Genomic DNA, 20,536 nt, shown 5'->3' with positions numbered 1-20,536 from the left:
CACTTAATACTCAGTGACAATATATATAGTTAGCTAATCCATAGTGTTCTCAGTATTGTTAATCTGTGCATCATGTTACGTTCTGTAGAGGTGGCACGCTACTAGTATTAAACATGTCCACACTTTCACATTTTCAGATACTAAAATGTGGTAATTTGAAACTGTTTTTAAAAGATTTTCCTACTTTTTAGTTACTTTTGGTATTATGCAATATTTAGAATTGTGCCCTATCCTCAGCATCATACACCATAACCATATTTTATTACAAGTGAGAAATAACAACATTAGTTAGAGTAACAGAAAACCCCAGAAGTTACTACTTAAACCAGTCTTGTGTTCTGGAAGAACAAAATTTGTTAAAGCACTTGCAGAAGCCACATACTATATTGAGTGTTCCTTCCTATTTCGACCACAACTGAAAATTTCATCTTCCACAAAATCAGTTTTTAATATGCCGCAACTCCTCCTAGGTACTGATTACTTATTTACCTGGATATTTAAACACTCCTGTTAAAATTTTACACATCTTTGTCACCTCGATGACCCTCATTCTTCCTTCAGTCTCCTTAGGAAAGCAAGAATACAAGCTTATGTCTAATTCATTAATAATATAGTAGATTAATATACAGCTTTAATGTAGGGCAAAAAATATAGCTGAAATTTCACAACTTGGTCTTTCACTGAAGAATCTAAACAAGGACATTATTAGCATTACAAGGCCTCTGTTGCCTTTTCCTTGTTTAAATATGAATGATGAAGCTGGAATGCTGCATTAGCAAAACAAAAAGCACACAAAGTTCACTCTTTTCTACATTTTTCTACAAACCTGGAATGAGCTTTTGAAATCCTTTAGAACTTGAAATATTTCTGTTAATGGCAATGCAAAATTGCATAGGGGAGAATGGGGACATAATTTCTTAGGGTACATCAAGTTGCACGAAAAAAAACAAAACCCAAGAAGAGGAAGGTTGCCACATGTAAGTGTGTGAAACAAAACAGCTTCATGCAATGTCAAGCACAATTTAAAATAACACCCGAGCATTACACTTAAGTTTTTTTTAAAAAAGAACAGTTTGCCATGTTTGGTATTACAGGGATATAAAAGAACACATTAAGAACACATCTGTATTGGCAGGCTTTAGTGACCTAATGTAAATCAGGAGGTAGCTTAGAATAACAAAATATGTCTGTATATTAAAAATCTCAACACCTACTTATGAATATTTTAGTTCTTGATTCAGAAAAGTTAAATAAAAATCACATGCTGCACAAAACTCCAAAAAAGTCAGCCCTTAAATCAAATATATACATTTTTAATATCTGAAATATTTACACAGTGGAACCTTTACACGATCCCATTTGTTAAGAACAGTGTTTTCAAGTGTCCTCTCCAGATACAAAGAACTAGTAACTCAAGGTCACAGTTACGTTTTCTGAACAGGTCAACCTGTATCCTTCAGTTAAATACAATATAGAGATACTGGAACAGCTTTACTTAATTTGTTTTCTATTAAGAATTGTGTTTAAAAATTAAAAATGTTTTGAGACAGTTTGCTCCCTGGAACACAGTCATCCTGCAATCGAAACAGCTCATAGTACATCATTAATTTGACTTCTTACCTGGGTATGAGATAAAAAATGCAGTGTACAGTACATCTCATCATTTATATTACATCAGCCTATTTATAAAAACTCATACAGACGAGGCAGGAAAGTATTACCCTCTTCTCTTGGGCATGAGTCTGCTTACAGTACAATTGAAGAAAACAAGAGTCAGGGCTGGTTCAACAGTACACATTAAAACAAGACTTCAGCTTTGTCAACTGCTGTTGTTCAGTTACATTCTTTAACCTTTCCAAACAGGTACGTTTTCTAAATTATAAAAAAAATAAAAATAGAAAATAAAATCTGGTTATCTTGGAAACAATAGGGATAAACAAGAAAGGGCTAAAATGAAATTGTTCAGAACATATCCTAAGTTAAATAAAAAAAGCACATTAAAAAGTGCTTGTTGAAGTCCTGCTCTTATTCTAACTGAGCAAAGAATAAAAAGCCTTCCGCAATTTGCACTTTCTAAGAAAGAAGCAAAGCCTCTGCAGGACAGGCTTCATTTCCAGCTTCATTAGTAATTCTAAATAAGCAAAGTACCGAGACTCCTGTTGGTTCAAGCCAGGATAAAAAGTCTACGGAAACTCTTTTTCCAGAGTCAGAAAAGGTGACCAACAACATCACAGAAGACTCTTGTGTAAAGCAGCTCAAGCCACTTGTTTTTAAACGTATTTTTGTTACTTCTTAAACAGAGGGAGGACAACCCAAAAAAAGGCTGATAAGTTAGCAGTAAAATTATTTGTCTGTAGCTGACATAGTTCCACATTAAGTGCAAATGTTTTGCAAAACGGGCAACTTTTTAATATTTACAGAATCAGAATAGCATAACAAGATTACCAGAGAGCGTGTACAGTAGCTGCAGCTTATAAAACATACCAGTAATTGTACCTGGTGAATTATAAAGAGAACCAATGCAGGATTAAGATAACTATAACCAAGAAGGGCAAAGGAGGCCTCAGGGCAGAGGACAAAAATTTCACATTTTCTACATAAAAAAATACAGGTCTCAAGTCTCTGAGAACAGAGAAATTTCAAAGTCCTTGAATGATGGGGAAAAAATTGAAATGGAACCCTAGGAACAAGGAGCGTGCTTTATTTCACTAGACCAATCTTCTTGGCTTCTGTTTCATATATCAACAACCTCCACATTTTGACTATGAAAACTTCAGCTTCTTCATCCAGTACCTGTAAGAAATGCACATTTTTTTAGGTTATGATGATGTTTTGGTTATGAAGACTAATTCCAGTCACAGCAGAAAGTTTATCAGCTGTGGTCAAAAGAAAGATGACTAAATGTGTAGGGAGGATAGCAGTAGCAGTAAGCATTATGGGACAGAAATACCACTACCTTGGTCTCCAAAAATAGCAGCAAGAGGAGGCTTGGGAAGAATATAAGAACAGGACAAATACATAAGATGTTTTTCCTTAACTCTTTCCTAGCGTCAACCTGTATTCAGCTTGGGGATCTCCTTGGATACTGATAAACCCTTTCTTGAAATTATTCATGCTTCTTTTGAACACATGTAAGCTTTTAGCATGCACATCATCTCCCAGAAAGATCCCCAGGTCACCTACTAGTCAGACCAAGAACCACCTACTAACTCCTGTTATGAATTTAGCTCCTACCAAAGTGATGGCTCTGAGTTTTTAGAGCGAAGAGAACAAACAGCTCCTATCCACTTTTCAGTGAACAAAATCAAGGAGAAACAAAAGATTTCAGAGAGTTCACCCTTCCCATCATCAGGCAAAATGCAAGAGCCTTTGCAGACTTCTGGAGAAGATCAGCTTTTGTTCGTTACTTAGGGAGAGACCTACTAAAACTATAATTATATATAGTAAAAAAAAAAAATAGTTACAAGAATAGGAAGGGAGAAGCATTCAAATTTCTGTTATAGAACTACGATGGCTGACTCCTCTCTCCTGCTAAGGGCAGAATCTTCCAATGTTCTTTTCTGAACACTGAGACTTCCTGAAAATCAATTGTTATTTTCTACGTAGATACCTTAACTGCAAAGCCATCCAAGTGCTTGGATAACTTAATCAAGCTGTTTTCACATCTACCTACAGAGTATGCATGTTATATGAATGTGAAATGCACTCCAACTATTTCACAAAATTCACAGTTAGCATCAGTGTAATATGAAGTATGTTAAGTTATACAATTCCTGCTTACCATGGCAACATCATCCAGTATGCTCTGTGGTGAGCTATGAGCCATAACCTGAAAGAAACAAATGTTTTTAGTTTGCAAACTGAAGGCAAACCACAAAAATATCCTTAAAAAGAACTAGACTGTTGTTTTTCAATGATTTTAAATGCTTTGCACATTTAATATGATTTTAGCATATACAAAACATTTATTTCCAAATCATTAGTTCACAGAAAAGGCCAGGGCAAAAATATTTTTAAACTATATCAACTTCCATTGCAGTGCAAGTGTTGCAGCTTATCGCCAAGAAACAACTTCCAGCAAACCCCAGAGATTCAACAGGAATTCTGCTGACTATTCCTGCGTCTCCGATTGGGCTTTCCCAATTTAAGGAAGGAGCATCCCTTCCTTCAACAGCCAGCTCTCAAGGCAAGAAGGCAAGTCAAAACTTGGACCAGAGAGATGCTGTCCCTATATCACTCTTAAATGAATTTTCCATCTGACATTTAAAGTATTTAAATGCTTTATTTCAGAACCAAGTAGTCTAAGACTAGAGGCTTTTTTTTTTTTGTAATAATTTACAACTTGGCAAATATTAAACTTCTGCTTTGTGTTAGCCACCTGCACCCACAAAACTGTCGTCTGGTCTGCCTCTCAGAGTAGCAATAACAAGGACTGAGTCAAGTCACGATGAGCGTTAAGTACCACTAAAGCCAAAATGAGTTTTTGAAACCCTCTACTTCTGGAGCAGTTAAAGCTATACTGATTTGAACAATTTATTAGCTTTTTAGTTGCAATTTGATGGAAGAAGCTATGCAGAGTTTAATTTTTAAAAGTCACCCAATGGCAAAAATAGAGACTTGAGGCCTCAGAGTGACTTTAAATGCAGAATTTAAAATCTCAGTATTGTTTGCCAATAAAGCAACAATATTAACTAAAAAAGCTTTCCAAATTGATCCATCTAATCTAGAAATAATGTAAAAGGAAAATATTGGCACTCTTCTCTCCACCCCAATTTATATATATATCCTATTTTTGTTAGAAATAGGAATGGCTAATGAGATATTAGCTCTGAAACCTAACGATGATCCTATCACTGTAACAGCTGTTTTGATAACTGCTTATTTCAATAAGCCGATAGATTTATCTAACAGATAACAGAGTATCTGGCATGCACATATAACTTGTAAATCTTTGGGTACAGATTAGTTCCAAGTATGTTGAACAATACCATGAATGACAGAGAAGATAACATACTGCCTTCAAACACAGACACTGCAGTCATTGTTGCTGCTTAAATTGGGAGCAAAAACCAGACTTAAAATTATATATATTAACCTTAGAACAAACAAAGTCAACTAGCGTAGCTTCTTCTTCACCAATATATTCTATTATTTTCTTGTTGATCCATGGCCTGATTCGACGTTCCATTAATGTCTGAAAGAGGAAAAAAAACTCTTATTTTTCATAATCTTTGTTGGTTTGAAAGGAGAGCTAGGAAGATAATAGGAAGAGACAGTTATAAGACGCAAACAACTACTTAGTGAAAAATATGTCTCAATAGCAACTGCAAGGTAAGTCAGTGATAATAATCGTTTTTGCTAAATTTGAAAGTCATTCAAATATGTTTTCAGAGGATTCTTTTCCCCTTCCATGATGTTGTTAGACAACTTACGGCAGGACTTCTGAAATATGACTTGTTTTTGCTGAATAAAAATTGTACTTGGAAAAAATACAGTAATGGTATTCAATTCCATTTGACACTGCTGCTCTAATCCATTCTGGTGTCTTTGCTCTTTATTCAGTTCTGAGGCTTGTTCAGAAAAGATAGGCTTTTTTGAGAATGATTAAAACAAAGCAACTTACTGAATCCACAATCGACCAGTCAAGAGGATAAGCAAAGAGCTCAGGTTTTGCTGTGGGAATCTTCTCAATAAGACTCTTAATATGTTTTCGTTTTTCTTCTGTATTGACACTGCCTTTGAGATTGCTTTTATCTTCATCTCCATAATCCAAGGGGACAAGTTTCCTTTTCCGGGGCACATCATCACTGTCTTCATCATCAAATTTATTGAAAACACTATCCACAGCGAGCTTTTTCCTTTTTACAGCGTTGGGCTGGTTAGGGCTATTGCAAGCACCTACAAACCGAAACAGAATAACAAATTCATAAAGCTACATCTGAAACTACTGCTTTTTGCAGACTCAAGAAAGATTGGATTACATGTTGAATGTCTAGTACCGACATTTTAGGCTCTCAAAATTCATTACAAACAGCAAAAGAGGCAGAGATCATAATCTCAGCTGAGCTTTTTTCAAAATTAATGAAAAATAAGGTCTTTTTTTTCTTTATCCTGAAGCCAACTAGCATGCTCACTGAGGGGGGGAATTACAGCATGAGTTCGTCTCATAGTAAACACAGAACACAGAATTAAAACACTATGAAAGACAGAGATTTAATCTGATAACCTCATATGAGATAGGCTGTCTTCACTCAAGATCTAATACAGGTCAGCTCAAACTGTCATTGGTATAATTCAATCAAAAAGAATGCACAAGCCTTCTAGAGGACAATTAATTTAGTTCTGCTGCTCACAATACTTTTTCTTTCTTTTTTAAAAACTTCTAGACAATTTCTAACATGCTAAGGAACTCCAGACTCATGCTCCATTTGCAGTTCTGTGATTGGTTGTGCTACTCCAAGGTAGGGAGGGGTAGGGAAATCTCTTTTTCAGTTTTCTTAATTTAAAAAAGATCTTTTTGAATAAATATATGAAAACTATTTAGGGGTTTAAATCTAAAATATGCTTACATTACTAAAAAGTAACAATGGCTTTTAAGAAGTATTTAGAGCTCTATTAAAGTGAAAAAGTAGTGGCAATAACTAATTCCAGTTCACTCTTAAAAGTTAATCCCTATGCATGCCCAAGCTCCCTTCCCTTTCACTCCTCCAGATTTTGGGAGTTCACATACCTTAAAAACAAAAATACACAAGCATCTAGGTAACGAATAGCTCAAAAATACCATAAATTTGGAAAACTCACTGGCTACTCAGCTTGACTTTTTTCATTCCGAACACAGAACATTAAAATAAAATGAAAACTTGCCCAATTTGAGGCTAAGTCCTATTTTAGGCCGATGCTCCTCTGGCTGCTGTTGATCAGGTGAATTTTCATGAGGAATGATAATGCCACATGGAGATTCATCACCAGGTGTGTTAGGGGTTGCATTTCCACTAGCAGAAGAAACAGATGGGGCAGAACTGATGGGTCTTAAAGTTGGTTTAAGACAGGGCTTTTGCTCAGGCTCCTCCTCCTCTTCCTCTGGCTCTTCTCTTTTTTCCTCTTTTTCCTGCTTTTCCTCCTCTTCTTCCTCAGACTCTGGCTCTTGCTTGATTTGCGGCTGCCTGCGCCTTTCAGCCTCCTGCTCCATCTTCAATGAAACAATCAGAAAAATAAAAAAAAAAAAAAAAAGAGAAAGAAAGAAAAAAGCTTTCTTAAAAATAGAACTACTTGAGAGAACCTAAAGATCCTCCTTTTCCTTAATAAGTCCATGTCCAACTAGACAAATACATACAACTACTGTCATTAATTCAAATCTAATGTTTTTTTTTTAAATGCCATACGAAAATAGATCTGGAAAGGAGATTTTTGTTCTGTTTCCATTGTTCTTACTGGCCTTACCCCTTAAAAATATCATTAAATCAGATTTTATTTTTGCTCAGTATCACTGTAATGCCAAAGGACTACCATTTTCTTTATTTTTTTTTTTAGATCAGACCAACAGCTACTTACTCTCTGGAGTTCTGCATCTGGATCTGGGTGTCCTTCTGCCAGGAGGCGCTGCCGAATTTCTTCCAATTCTTCCTTTTCCCTTTTCCTGTCCCGTTCGTCTGCTTCCATCTCTTTCTCCCTGTCTCGTAGCCTCTTCTGAAGAGCACTACCCCTACCAGAGACAGAATTTACACTTAAAGAGCATTCCAGTTAGAAACACGTATGACAAAGCAAGAAACATCCAGTACAAACGCATCTCTCATTCAATAAAAATAAAATCCACAAGAGCAGATAGAGTCCTCTGTTTTTTGTAACATAAGAATTTAGGATACCAGTTCCCTATGCAACTATACAGTATTCATTGCATCCTATCAAACAGATGTACAGAATATGACTGCTGATTTCCTCAATTGGTTCTTGAAACGACCTATTATGATAAATTAGTTTGATTCTAATTTTAGTCATTCCTATACTTTTACTCCTTCCCCTGCAATCCCCCTTATTTTGAAATAAGACAGTCCTTTGCTCTGACTCGAGCTAAGCAATAGGAAGCAGCAGCTACTACTAAGCATCAGTAAGTTGCAGTAAGTTTCCCTTTCCCCTCTGCCACTTACCCAGTGGCTAAGAAAGAATTTAGTTATACAACCCCTACATCAAAGCAATCTCACAAATGGTAACTCCATAAAACTGTGACCATAAATCCAACAATTTTGACAAAACACACAATGACAAGTTTCTTACCAGGGATCAACTGAAGACGTACCTGTAGTACTTTGGATCATCTCTGTCATCATCATAATCTTCTAAGAATTCTTTTAACCGTTTGGCTTCTTTTGCCTGCAAGAATCGAGGCATAAGTAATGCTGCAAAATGATATTTGTCTTTCTGATAATTTTAACTTATAAGCTCTACTAGCAAATTAGTTTAATATATACTAAGCTTTAAACTAAAAGCACAGATTTTTTTCAGCCAGAAAAACTGAAAGACTTCGAAATGACATAAATCTTCTTAGAATCTGTCAATTTGATATTGTATGTTCTATAGCATATAGTACATCTGTTACATCTACTGGTATAATCTCTCTGGCTTGCAGAGTGTTATTCCGTTGTTAACATTTCGAAAGGTTTTTAATAGCTTTTTTGCTTCTCTTTTCTGTCTCAAAGAGGATGAGCATCGCCATCATTCAAAAGCTGCTTTAAAGCTTTAAGACAAAACTATGAGATCACAGAAGTCTCCGTCTTCCAAAGGTAACATTTCAGACAATTCTCGAGCATTATTTCAATAATTGATAACTTCACAGGTAGTAAATTTGACAGAAATTTACTCAGTGCATAGATATTACATGAGATGCAGGCACATGAGCAGCTTGTAAGCAGAAGTCTGCCCTAATCTGCATAGAATAGAACAAAGATTTTGCTAAACATCTGACAGAAATATAGGTCACAGACATAGTAAAACATGATGATCAAAAACATGGTATTTTGTAGCTGTGTGACTCTTTCTTTTGCCTCTGCAAGACCCGCACTGCTAAATTGTGTTTTCCAGACTCTCAGTAGTACTTCAACTTCTAATCAGACATTATCTGTTAGAAGTCTATTAACTCAAGTCTGCACAAACGCATATGCAGCTATGCCAAATCAGAGCCCTATCACTAACTATAAAGAAAGCAACAGAATGCTCCAATCTAAGACAAAGAAAAAGGAAAGCCTTACCATTTCTCTTCTTCTTTCTTCCTCCCTTTCAGCCTCTTTTTCATATTCTCGACTTTTCTTCCGTTCTCTGATTTCCCAGTTTTTAAGACGCTGTAACAGAAGAAAAATAAATACAACAATTTCAAAAACATTAAAAACAGCTACAGTATACAGAATGATTTAGATTACTGTTTAGAAAAACACTTCACTGAAGTTAGCAAGCTGTTTATAATTTTAAACCTTGGAATTAGAAATCTAATGTTCTTCTGAGATTTAGGTACTGTGTCCCAACTGGTACAATCACAGGATTAAAAATGTATTTAGGAAAAAAAAAGGGAGAATAAATGGTTTTGTACCTTACACTCTTACACTAAAAGAGTCTTTATCACCTGTGAGAAGTAATATTTTCCTCTCGGGAACCCCTTTAAGGAAAAAAAAAAGATTACCTCTTGGTACGCAGCTTCTTTTTCCCGAAGTTTTCTCTCTAGCTTTCGGCGCTCGTAGGCATCTTCTTCATCTTCTTCTCGATCTCTCTTCTTATCCTTTTCTCGTTCTCGTTCCCGTTCTCGTTCTCTCTCCCGTTCTCGCTCTCGTTCCCTTTCTCGTTCCCGCTCTCGTTCCCTTTCCCGTTCTCGCTCTCGTTCCCTTTCTCTGTCTCTGCTTTTCTCTCTAAAGAACAGAAAAATTCCAAATTTAAGTATTCAGCTTCATCTCCACTCACACACGGAATGGATTAATGCACTATTTGTAATATTTTACAAGTTATTTCCCTTGTGCAATTGTACAAAATGGTTAGCCAACACATCAATTGTCATAAATCAACACTTCAAATACATTCAAGTTTGTAGTTGTTTGAGCACTCTGATCATTAAGAAGGGATGTCCACAGAAACCAAGAATGAGTACATGGCAGCTCCCAGTGTGTGTTAGTGCTTCCCTCACAGACAGCTAAGACCCACAGACCCAAGTGAAACACAAAAACACCCAGAAAAAAAAAGTTCACTTTATAAATCCTTCATGTTTACAGGGCTTCCAGACACTAGGACCTTTCAATTTAAAATGATACAGCTCTTTTTACTCTGCTAAAGAGGATGAAATTATCTAGAGCCTGACAAAACTAGTCGCAGACTGAAAGAGCAAGCTTCTTGTTAAACACACACACACATATATATACACGCATGCATCAAGAAACATAAAAACTACTTAATCTAGAGAAAACTAGGTTAAGCAGCTAAAAGATAACAGAAGCAGAGAAAGAACCTCAAGTAGGAATATCACTACTCATTACAGACAAGAATAAGATTCTAGAGAAAAAGGCACATTTGAGTCATGGCTTGCTTGCTGCGTATGACTTGTTATACTGCTATACTGTGGGGGGAAAAAAAAAGTACTCTTCAGATCTGCATAAATGCAGCATTTTCTAAAATCTGACTTCCTGCTTATAAAAGCTTCATAAAGGTTATAAAGGTTCAGTATAAACTGAACTTCCAGATAAGATGGTTTTTTGAATGGGCACTCATCAGTGAACTATCTGCACTAAATGCTAGGAAAAGCGTAGCAGTCAGACAGCATCCCCGAGGTACTGACCTTGATCGACTCCGATCCTTGTTGCGATCTGAACTCCTTTCGCGATCTCTGTCACGGTCTCTGTCCCGTTCGCGGTCTCTGTCTCGGTCTTTAGTTCGGTCACGATCCCTATCTCGTTCTCGTTCCCGTTCCTTCTCCTTCTCTCGTTCACGTTCACGCTCCCTTTCTCTTTCACGCTCCCTCCTTTCTCGTTCACGCTCCCGTTCCCTTTCTCTTTCTCTGCGTTCTTTTTCAATTTCCTGTCTTTCTTTCTCCTTTTTGCCTTTTTCCTCCTCCAGTTTCTAAAAACCAACAAGAGAACTTTCACAGTTAATTTCATAGCTATAGAAACTGGATATTCCCGGCGCAACACACAAGGCTGGTAATGGAAATACCAAAACCGCCACTGATTTTCAAATATTACATAGGGTTTGGTGGGGTTTTTTTTTTTTTTGAACTTGTTAAGTATGAAATCAAAATGCAGCAATCACAAGACTAGATTTCGTGCAAAAGCATAGATCTACACAGACCAGCAATCTCCAACCTTAGCAGGGCAGGGCTGGCCTGACCTTGTAATATAAGTTGACTAAACTGGACATACACAGTGCACTGCCAATCATGGTTCAGGTGGGCAACAAATTCCATAGGTGAAATAAGCCACTTGGGTACAAGCAAAGTGAGCTTTTAGCTGACAAAATTAATTCTGTTCAACTAGAAAGAAAAATTATATTCGAGTGGAATGCTTACTGGAACAGTGAATTGTTTCCCAAGAAGCCTTGGCAGACCAAAACCATCCTATATGAAAACTTGGGTAAAGAAATTTATCCACTTACACATGGTGCATGTGGTTAAACAGTGATGAGAGCTGCCACCTTTCCCCTTTTCCCCTCCCTAAAAAAAAAAAAAAAAAGTCTAACTGCTAATTGGTAAGAATGGAATCCTTAACTTTCACCACTGCAAGATGGAGAGAGTTAAAGAGAAAAAAAAAAGGGGGGGGGCGGAATAAAGGTTGGAAATAGCTCTTTTGAAACACAGAAGCTAAAGGGTTACCTGCTACAGTTCTACTAAAAATTGTATAAAATTGGCACTTTTTTCAAATAAAAACAGTTCCTATGACCAGAATTCCTATAAGACAATAGAAAATACATGAACAGAATGATAGATAAATCCATCCTTGGAAGCAATTGTTATGTGTTAACTTACAGATGCTGTGCTAGGACATGGACCGCCAACACTGGATTAACCTTGCCTATAAGCTATGTTTCTGGGAGGAAGAGCAAGTACACGGTTCACAAATATACCAAATAACAACCAAATATACCAAATTTCAACCTAATGGATGTGATAACACCCATAGCACCACATTTTTGGAATGTATTTTGAGCAGAAAAAACAGGTTTATCCCCTTTGGCTCCACATTTACCACCACTGAAATGAAATTAAAAACCGGAACAATGAAATAGCATTTTCTCTCTTTTTTTTTTTTTCTTTCTTTTAAACAAAGCATTTAAGACAACTTTAAAAAGCAATCTTACCTGGTATGCATTCTTCTGCCATAGGCCAGGGACCAGAGAACCAACAAAGGATTACAGAAATAAAGCTAATTCACTAGCAATCAATGTATCCAGTCAAACTACACTGCATTGATAGCACAATACAGGCAAACCGATGTTGGATACATCGAAATCACAAAAGGAAAAAGGGACTAAAAATGGCAGGAAATTGGTAGAAAACTGATATGAAAAACAGAACTTAAATTCTACAGAATATACTGCGCTGAAAACCAGTTCCTATAGGGCTATATAAGAACTTTGTGTGTTAAACCTTTGTATGGTCAGATGTTAAATCAGGCTGCCACTTTTAAAAATCCAACTTACCTCAAATTTCATATTAAAAAAAAGCTTATATGCTGAAGTGGTTGATACTTACAGGTGATCTTAGATGTTCCAATAAAAATTTCTTTGGTTGGACTTCTGCTTTTTTACCACTCTCTTTGTTCACAGTGAGAAAAGAAAATTTCTCAAGAGAGTGTTTTTTAATATATACATATATGTAAATATATACACACAAAAAATCTTGGTGTTTCAAATCCGTTTTGTAGGTTCACTTTCTTAAAATCCAATTGAAAAAATGGTCTCTCTTGTAATCAAAACCTGACCTCACCAAATTCTATCAACCTAAACAAGAAGATCTGAAAGGGTAATGGGATGGGAACGGTATCAGATAAACTGAAGCAATGAAGAGAAATGAACAGGTAGAAGAATTATAGATCTTACCTTGAGCTCTCTTCAGACTCGTCCGTGCTGTAAATGGACGCCCCCTGCAATGCTGATACCCTGACAGTCTGTGGTTATTGTTTTATAATCTCATACCAAAAACATGCAAAGGTTCACTGTGCTCACTAGCCAGCTGCATGAGATTCAACAGCCCCTTTTAAATGTCATATCCAATATACACAATGACTACTTTAAGTTGATTTTTAATGTTAAGAGACCCAAAACAGTCCCCCAAATAATACAGATTAAAGGCACTAAAATGCCAAACAGCTTCTGAAACAATGAAGCATTTTTTGTTGTTGTTTTTGTTGGGTTTTTTTGTTTGCTTTTTTTTTTAAGCATATGACTTGTTTGCATTTTATACCAGTGACTTGTTAGGGCTTGGAATTAAACACAATTCTACTGAAATTCCACCAGTGACCAGTTTCACATTCGATTACTGAGCTTCTCCAGATGCTTTCTCCTAGATTTTTTTCCCCCGCAGGTTTTTATTTCCAACTTAGCTGAGACAAAAACTGAATATATGTATTTCCAGCAACATACAGGCACTTGTGTTTACATTGATACAGCTGTATAACAACATGGTACCTCCCCAAAGAATACACAAGGTAAAGGTGAATAACACAGGCATACTTCACCTTGCTCTACCTTCAACTTTTTCATTAATGTTGACTTGGGGTATTTTGAAATCAAAGCGTGTGCTCAAAAGAGGAGCCTGCTGATACTTCTGTGGGCCCCAGTCTTGGGGAAAAATAATACCATCTTTAAGCTAAACATTAAAATAAGAACATTACATGCATAGTTGTGCTTCACTATCCATAAGCACCATTCTCCAAAGCAGAAACATTCACAGATGCACTAACATTAACAGAAACTTCTATACATGGGAATCCTCAGGTGGGATTTGATATGCACAAACATTTCCAAGCCAGTTACCCCTTTGCATATTTTTCTGAGGGGGCATCCATAAGTATAATAAAAAACAGAAGCTCATACTTACATCCTATTCCATGTTACTTTCCAAGCTGTGAGTTTCATCTTGCATTAGTCACCATATGATCTCTATCATAATGGTGGGGGTCAATGAATAGATTAGCTTAATGGGAATTTACAGTTCTTCCATGCATCTAAATTTTGGTAAGTCTGGTAACCACTGACCTAGTTTTAATCTTCCCCCACTCTTAACTTAGAACTATTAAAATAAAAGACTTAAATTTATTCAAATTTCAACTCTTCATAAAATCTTGGATTATGTTATAAATCTACCTACAGAAACACACTCAAGTGTATGTCTTATATTGCAGCCCCATTTATTTAGTTATAAGTATCTTGACTTAATGTATGTGTAGAAACTTAAGTTGCCTTTATTCATGTTAAAGTGAGATGACTGCAAAGTAATCAGTAGCAATCAAAAAATCTTAGCATAAAGCCATCAAGGGCCACTTTAACGCGGCATTTGTCTTTTGTTGATTTCTAAAGAACTACGTATATTAAACCTAATACAAACAGCATTTTAAGTGATATTGCAATGTACAGCTACATTTTTAAAAGTGTTTTTCTGGATTTCGAAAAAGCCTAATTTGTATTAAGTGTAAAAACAAGAATACTACCTTGTGTGTGTCTCTGAATTTACTGATCTCTCTTGATATCAGGTCTCTTTTGTCTTCCTCCATTTCTATAGCATTTATATCCTCCTAAAAAACAAGGGGACAGGTGGAAAAGCATTAAAAGCCATCTGTACAGACACAGAACAAAAAGAGAAAAGCTGAAGGTTAGAAGTTTTCAACCAGTCTTGTAAAAGATAAATAAAGTCCTTCTGCAGTACCAAACCTGACAGTCTGATGTTAATGAGTGAAAAAAAAATTAAAAAAAAAAAAAATCAGATGGACAAGAGTCACAAATCTGGCAACTAGCAGTAAACATAGTCATTGTCAAAGCCTACAATGTAAACGAACCTTGGTGATGAGTGGATAAGGTATCAGTGGGGCCACTGGAAATCTGCGGAAAATCTGCGGAAAAATCCACGGAGATTTTTTTTTTTAAAAATAGATTGCACACTACTCTGAAAAACAATGTTTTGTATGTTTGCACTAGAAAGCAATATTGTATTGCTGTGATCTCATTTCTTAGTTTCAACAAAATTACAGAAGAACCTCGCTAATTCTCCCTTCTCTAAACTATTGAAATATAGAGTGAGTCTCATATTAGTAAGACTTCACCAAATTACAAAGTATACTACAGCATATTAGCATGCTATGATAAAGTCATAAATAAGACTAAGCTACACTTGTCAAAATGAACAATCAGTATATTTGTGGTGCATAAGTCTTGAATTCATTTACTCGCTAATTCGCAAAATTTGTTAAATTGCACCTTAAGCATCCTCGTAGTTAATGCGAATTAGCGAGGTTCCCCCATGCTTGAAATTGAAGAGAAAAAACAAAAACCAAAAAACAGATTCCACTCATTCTCATTTCCCCCCATACATTTTCATCTGCCCCACATCAGTCATGGCTTCATCCAGAAAAACTAATCACAGACTCTGCCGCTAACACCAGCTAGAGTCTTCTTCACCCCAAGTCTTTTAGGGAATAGATCCCACCCTCCACACAAAGGTCTGTATCCACTTTCCCCATTTTCTTCCCCCCACCCAACAGTCCTTCTCTCCCCTCTCCTTTAAGGGCAAGAGAACAATGAGCTAGGACCACCTCTTTACTCCCAGCTCTATCCACACAGGCCAAACAGGGCAACCTTCAAGTTTCCTTTCCTCCTTCCCTCTAGGAAAGGAAGGATGGGGTATAATTTCAACCCGCAAGTGCTATATTTTAAAAAGAGTATATTTGTCTACTTGACTAGCTCAGGTCAGTCTCATTCTAGATCACACAGAGCTAGCAGAATCTCTCCATCCCAACAATATCCTCAAGGCTTTAAGACTGTGATGGCCTCTTTCAGTTTGAGCTACCTGTCATATATATACCATGAGGTCATATATGTACCCACAACACAATTAACATGGTTACAATGCTTCTTTAAAAAATATACAGCTCATAGCATTAGACAATGACTCATTCTTAAATTCCCATCCAATAAGCATCTTCTCCCAAGAGAAGGGAGAGGAAAGAAACAGATTCTCAGCTCAGCACTCTCGTTATCTCAGGTTAGCCATAGCTACCAATGTTGTGGGGGCAGATGCACTCGCTCCCTGAGGGAGATGTGCACCCCATCTTGCACCACACATACACCCCATGAGCAGTTGAAACTGCCTTATTGCCTTGGAATGGCACTTTGCAAAAGACTTAAGTGAGTAAAAATCCTGGAAAAACAATTCTCCAGTCTCTTGTATATTAGGTGAGGCATGGCAGGTGAGAGAGACCACCAGGTTAGAAACCTGGTTGGAAAAGCTTAAGTCTGAGATTGCTCATTCTTATTCCCTCTTCTCCAGAGTTTGCTTTAATGCATTAAGAAGACCATTCGTAGAAGCAGGTGCAGCACCAGAACACTCATTTTTACCTAACATTTTTTGGCACATTACACAATACAGGAAAACCAGCTGATCAACACAGCTAAATCGACATCTGTGTCGAGTGATTTTGTGAAGTAGTAAGATTAGAAGGCACCTTTCATCCCTCAAGGATTCCTCAAAAGTTTAAGTATACACACAAGCAACTACCAAAATGCTTCCACGTTTGGTGAGACAGCAGCAGCCAGTTGAATCAAGGCACACTACAAGAACGCATATGATAAGCAAGGAGAGGAAGAATTTGTCAAAAACCACCAGAGCAAACTCCTGCCACTAAAAAAAAAAAAAAAAAAAAAAAAAAAAAATGCCCTCGCATCTTTCAATGCCAATGCAAGGTATGCAGGAACTCTTTTCAGCCGTTTTTAAAGATCTTGTCTGGAAAAACCTATGTGTGAGCACACACACACACATTACACTGCACTGAATTCAGCATTTCCACCTTCAGAAGGATGAAAGGTTGTTTGAAACCTGCCCAGATTCAAGCCTCTTGCGCCAAGAAGTCTAGGTGCTTAGACCCCTAAACCATCCTGAAGGGAAAGTTTCTATGACTGACTATATTTCAGCTTAAAACACGAAACTGCTGCTGACTTCAGTGCTTGTTGATTTGTTTTCTCATCAGAAGTTTAGGCTTATAGTATTTGCACAAGGTTTGGCCCTTATGTAAGGTGAGCTGAAGAAAAATCTGTTTTGTCCAAAATCAAAACACATACGTCCTCCTTCTTTTCCTTTTTCTTCTTCCTGGGATGAGAGTCAGATTCCTGGGAGGGGGCATTGAGCTCGCTGGAATATTCTCGTATTAAGACATCAATGGCCCCTTTAATTATCTGATCTCTTCTCTTCGTTTCCTCATCCAGTGCTTCATCATCATCATTCGTTGTCTCTGGTCTGGAGTTCTAAGGAGAAAATGGCAAAGGAAGAGAAATCAATAAATTGAAAATATTAGTTTTATTTCAAAAATTCATCTTTGATCATCATATTTATATGCCTAGAGCATTTATTAATAACTTAAAAATAGCTATCAGCTGTGCAGTGTATTACTCAGATCTTTTAACACAAGCAGAGACAAGAGATCATACAGTTTTACATGCAGAATCACTGCAAAGAGCAACTGTAGGACTGTGTAAAAAAAACAGAACAGATACATAGTGGTTGAAGTGGTAGACAGGAAAAACAGCACATGCTTTCACAGAAAGGTAATCACTATAATCCAAGTTTGGGTCAAAAGTTTATACCATCCTTCCTTCAGAGCTTTAAGACATTTCAACAGCAATTCTTCAAAGCCTACTACTTTAGTGCCATGCAATACAAATATCTACCTCAAAATTTAAAGTTGCAACATATAAAAGGAGATCTATAATAGAAGAAATATTGTCAGAGAAAGTATTCCTCACAAGGCAAACATTTTCTTATTGTTGCTGATTGATTACTTCATGATTCCTCTCACCTTTTGCCCCTTTCGATGTCATAGGGAGAAAGGGGAACAAACACAAAGTGCCTTTCGGTGACCGCTACGTGAAAGAATATAACATACTAACCTGCACACTAAGTAAGTCTGCCCGCTTCTCAATCCCCTCCATCCTTTAAAAAAATGGAATCCTACCTTAGAATCCATCTGGGTATGCCATCAAGTGATAGGTGGTGGGTGGGACGAGGGGAGGAAAGGGTCTGATGGAACAGCAGCTAAGAATGAGGGGGAAGGGAGGATTCAGTTGGAGCTGAAGAGGTTACCAAGCCAAGGAGGAACAGGCTGAAAAGAGCTAAAGACAGTGACAGAGAGCGTAATTGAAGAGGACCAGGGAGAAGAAGTGATCAGGGAGAGGATCTAATTAGATAAAGGTTTGCTTGGCTCTAAGAAATTTGCTCTAAGAGATCGCTTTGCAGCATGTGTTTGATTTCTTAATAAAATATTACAGAAAGCTGCAACCTTGGAATCTGAGTGGCACCAGCGATGGCAGGCACAGGTTAATTGAAAGAAACCACAGTGGCACGATAAAATATGCTTGATAAAAATTCCTCAGCAGCTCCAGACTTTCTCTGCTTATGAAAAGACACTTGGAGCTAATCTCACTCTCTAAGCAAAATAGGCATCTACTGTTGTCTTTGACAAAATGCAACTTCAAAGACACAAACAGCACCCGTTGCTTTACTGTAGCCATCCTCAACAACCCAAAGGAACACACAGAAAACAAAATGCATGAGATGTCCAAAGACTTCAGTGCTACTTTAACCTTGAGCACAGTTCCAGCTGTAAGGCACAGATATTACAAGTGACACCAACAGGAAACAAGGAGGCCTAGAATGGAAGGGGGAGGCAAATCACACGCTTTCTCCTAACATAGGTTAGCAGTTAATGTATTACTCCATTCTATGCTCATGTACTTAGTATTCTGCTTTACTGAGCCACTGCATTTAACTCCATAGGCTGGATAGAGGGTCGAAAGTGCTTCAAGTCATCGTTATGCCTCTTCTTTAAGTAAAAGGAAATGAAACTATGTGTCCCCACTACACTCTACATAGCTTTAAGAGCAAATCTGATGTAGCTTTCTGAACAAGAACCTCTGTTCACTTTCACTTTACACAAAGTAGTTTCTGTAAACAGTAAATACCTTAAGGTATGTGCACAATCTTAAAATAGTTAAAGAGCAAACCCAAAAACTAGATTATAAAGAGAGATACATTATTTTAGCAAAGAAATTGATAAAATTCATTTCAATGCATATTCTGCAGCTCAGTATTTTTGTACCCCACTATAATCTGTATATTCCAGAATATACAAACATTAAAAAAGTTAAGAATTAGTAGATAACCAGTGACCAATATATGTCTTTTATCCTTAGAAAACAAGAGTACAAAAACATAGATATTTCCCCATCTCCTAAACATGGGATTTGCCTGTAAGCTGTCCACTATTCGATAACTGCATAGAATGATCTACTTCTAGAACATATGAATGAAAAGGAGAGAAAACCACTGCAGGATGGAGGGGAGAAACCCTGATTATCTTTATATAGGTTTTACAGTGTCTGCCACTGTAACAATTACTTGAGTTTAAAAACTTTTAATAGTTCATGAATAAAGATGGAGCGGCAGATTCATAACATAGGGCATGTGTTACTAAGCTTTAGAATGGATTACAAAATTCATTCTAGAGATTCAGTTGTAGTTTGCGGAGAAGTTGGCGACACATTGAACTACTGCCATGATTTTAAAAGTCCGTTAAATGGAAATGACTTGCATTTCCATTCTAATTCCATTCTAGTTCCAACATAAAACACAATTAAATAGATTTACATGGCTATGTAAATTTACTCAGAATAGCTACATGGTTAATCAATTTTAAATAACCAAGTGTGTTTACTCATAGTAGTCAACACATTAGAAACTTTCCAGTGTGCTTGCAAATGAGAGGCTTAGACTCCACTGGACTTCACTGTATCTTCAGACTCATTAATGTCATTTCTGAAAAATCCTAAAGTTAACTAAGGGCAGAGTCAAGAATAGAATCTCCAAGACCTGCTTACAATCTTATCTAGCAAGTATTATTTCAGCAGTCTCAAGTCACACATTATATACATACCCCATTAGAGGCCTTTTTCTTTGCTTTCCATTCGTCTAGCTGAGCCTTTGTCTTTGCATCAACTTTGACTAGCAGCTTCTTTTCTCCAATCTGGAGATCGTGGAGTAGTCTCAGTGCTCGTAGCGTGGAATCTGGTTCTTTGTACTCGCAAAATCCAAAGGCTAAAAGAGATGATTGAAATTAAATATAAGAATCTCTTCAGGTAATTTATTTTGAGGAAACAAAAAAAGTGTTTTGAATCATTAAGCCTATGCCTTTTTTTAAAGCCAGGAATATACATCATAAAAAAGACAGTCAAAAAGATCAGTCATTGCATTAATCTTTGACATCATTAATGGCCTTGTGAATAGAATTAAACGTATTCTGTGTTTGTAAGG

General features: G+C 36.8%; 1 protein-coding gene across 2 annotated transcripts in view; it reads right to left on the bottom strand.

Annotated features, from left to right (window-relative positions):
- Window positions 1-1,292: 1,292 nt before the first annotated feature.
- The window catches only part of RBM25 (RNA binding motif protein 25), a 29,351-nt gene continuing 10,107 nt past the window's right edge, over window positions 1,293-20,536 (bottom strand). Inside the window, exons 6-19 of one of the 2 annotated variants that reach the window (XM_088520441.1) lie at window positions 20,160-20,320; window positions 17,293-17,475; window positions 15,018-15,071; window positions 14,673-14,756; window positions 10,808-11,088; window positions 9,668-9,890; window positions 9,243-9,332; window positions 8,294-8,367; window positions 7,552-7,702; window positions 6,865-7,189; window positions 5,624-5,898; window positions 5,096-5,194; window positions 3,782-3,829; window positions 1,293-2,793 (exon numbers count right to left, since the gene is read on the bottom strand). In XM_088520441.1, coding sequence (XP_088376567.1) covers window positions 2,701-2,793; window positions 3,782-3,829; window positions 5,096-5,194; window positions 5,624-5,898; window positions 6,865-7,189; window positions 7,552-7,702; window positions 8,294-8,367; window positions 9,243-9,332; window positions 9,668-9,890; window positions 10,808-11,088; window positions 14,673-14,756; window positions 15,018-15,071; window positions 17,293-17,475; window positions 20,160-20,320 — 2,141 coding nt within the window. In that variant the 3' untranslated portion in view covers window positions 1,293-2,700. The remainder of the gene's footprint in view (window positions 2,794-3,781; window positions 3,830-5,095; window positions 5,195-5,623; window positions 5,899-6,864; window positions 7,190-7,551; window positions 7,703-8,293; window positions 8,368-9,242; window positions 9,333-9,667; window positions 9,891-10,807; window positions 11,089-14,672; window positions 14,757-15,017; window positions 15,072-17,292; window positions 17,476-20,159; window positions 20,321-20,536) is intronic. The other variant, XM_088520442.1, reaches the window with a different exon arrangement.

The sequence above is a fragment of the Tinamus guttatus genome, unplaced genomic scaffold, assembly GCF_059628265.1.
Source record: "Tinamus guttatus ecotype Peru unplaced genomic scaffold, ASM5962826v1 Tinamus_guttatus_pri_ptg000089l, whole genome shotgun sequence".
Taxonomy (NCBI): domain Eukaryota; kingdom Metazoa; phylum Chordata; class Aves; order Tinamiformes; family Tinamidae; genus Tinamus; species Tinamus guttatus.
The sequence above is the reverse complement of the archived record's forward strand: the minus strand, read 5'-3'. Positions and strand labels throughout refer to the sequence as shown.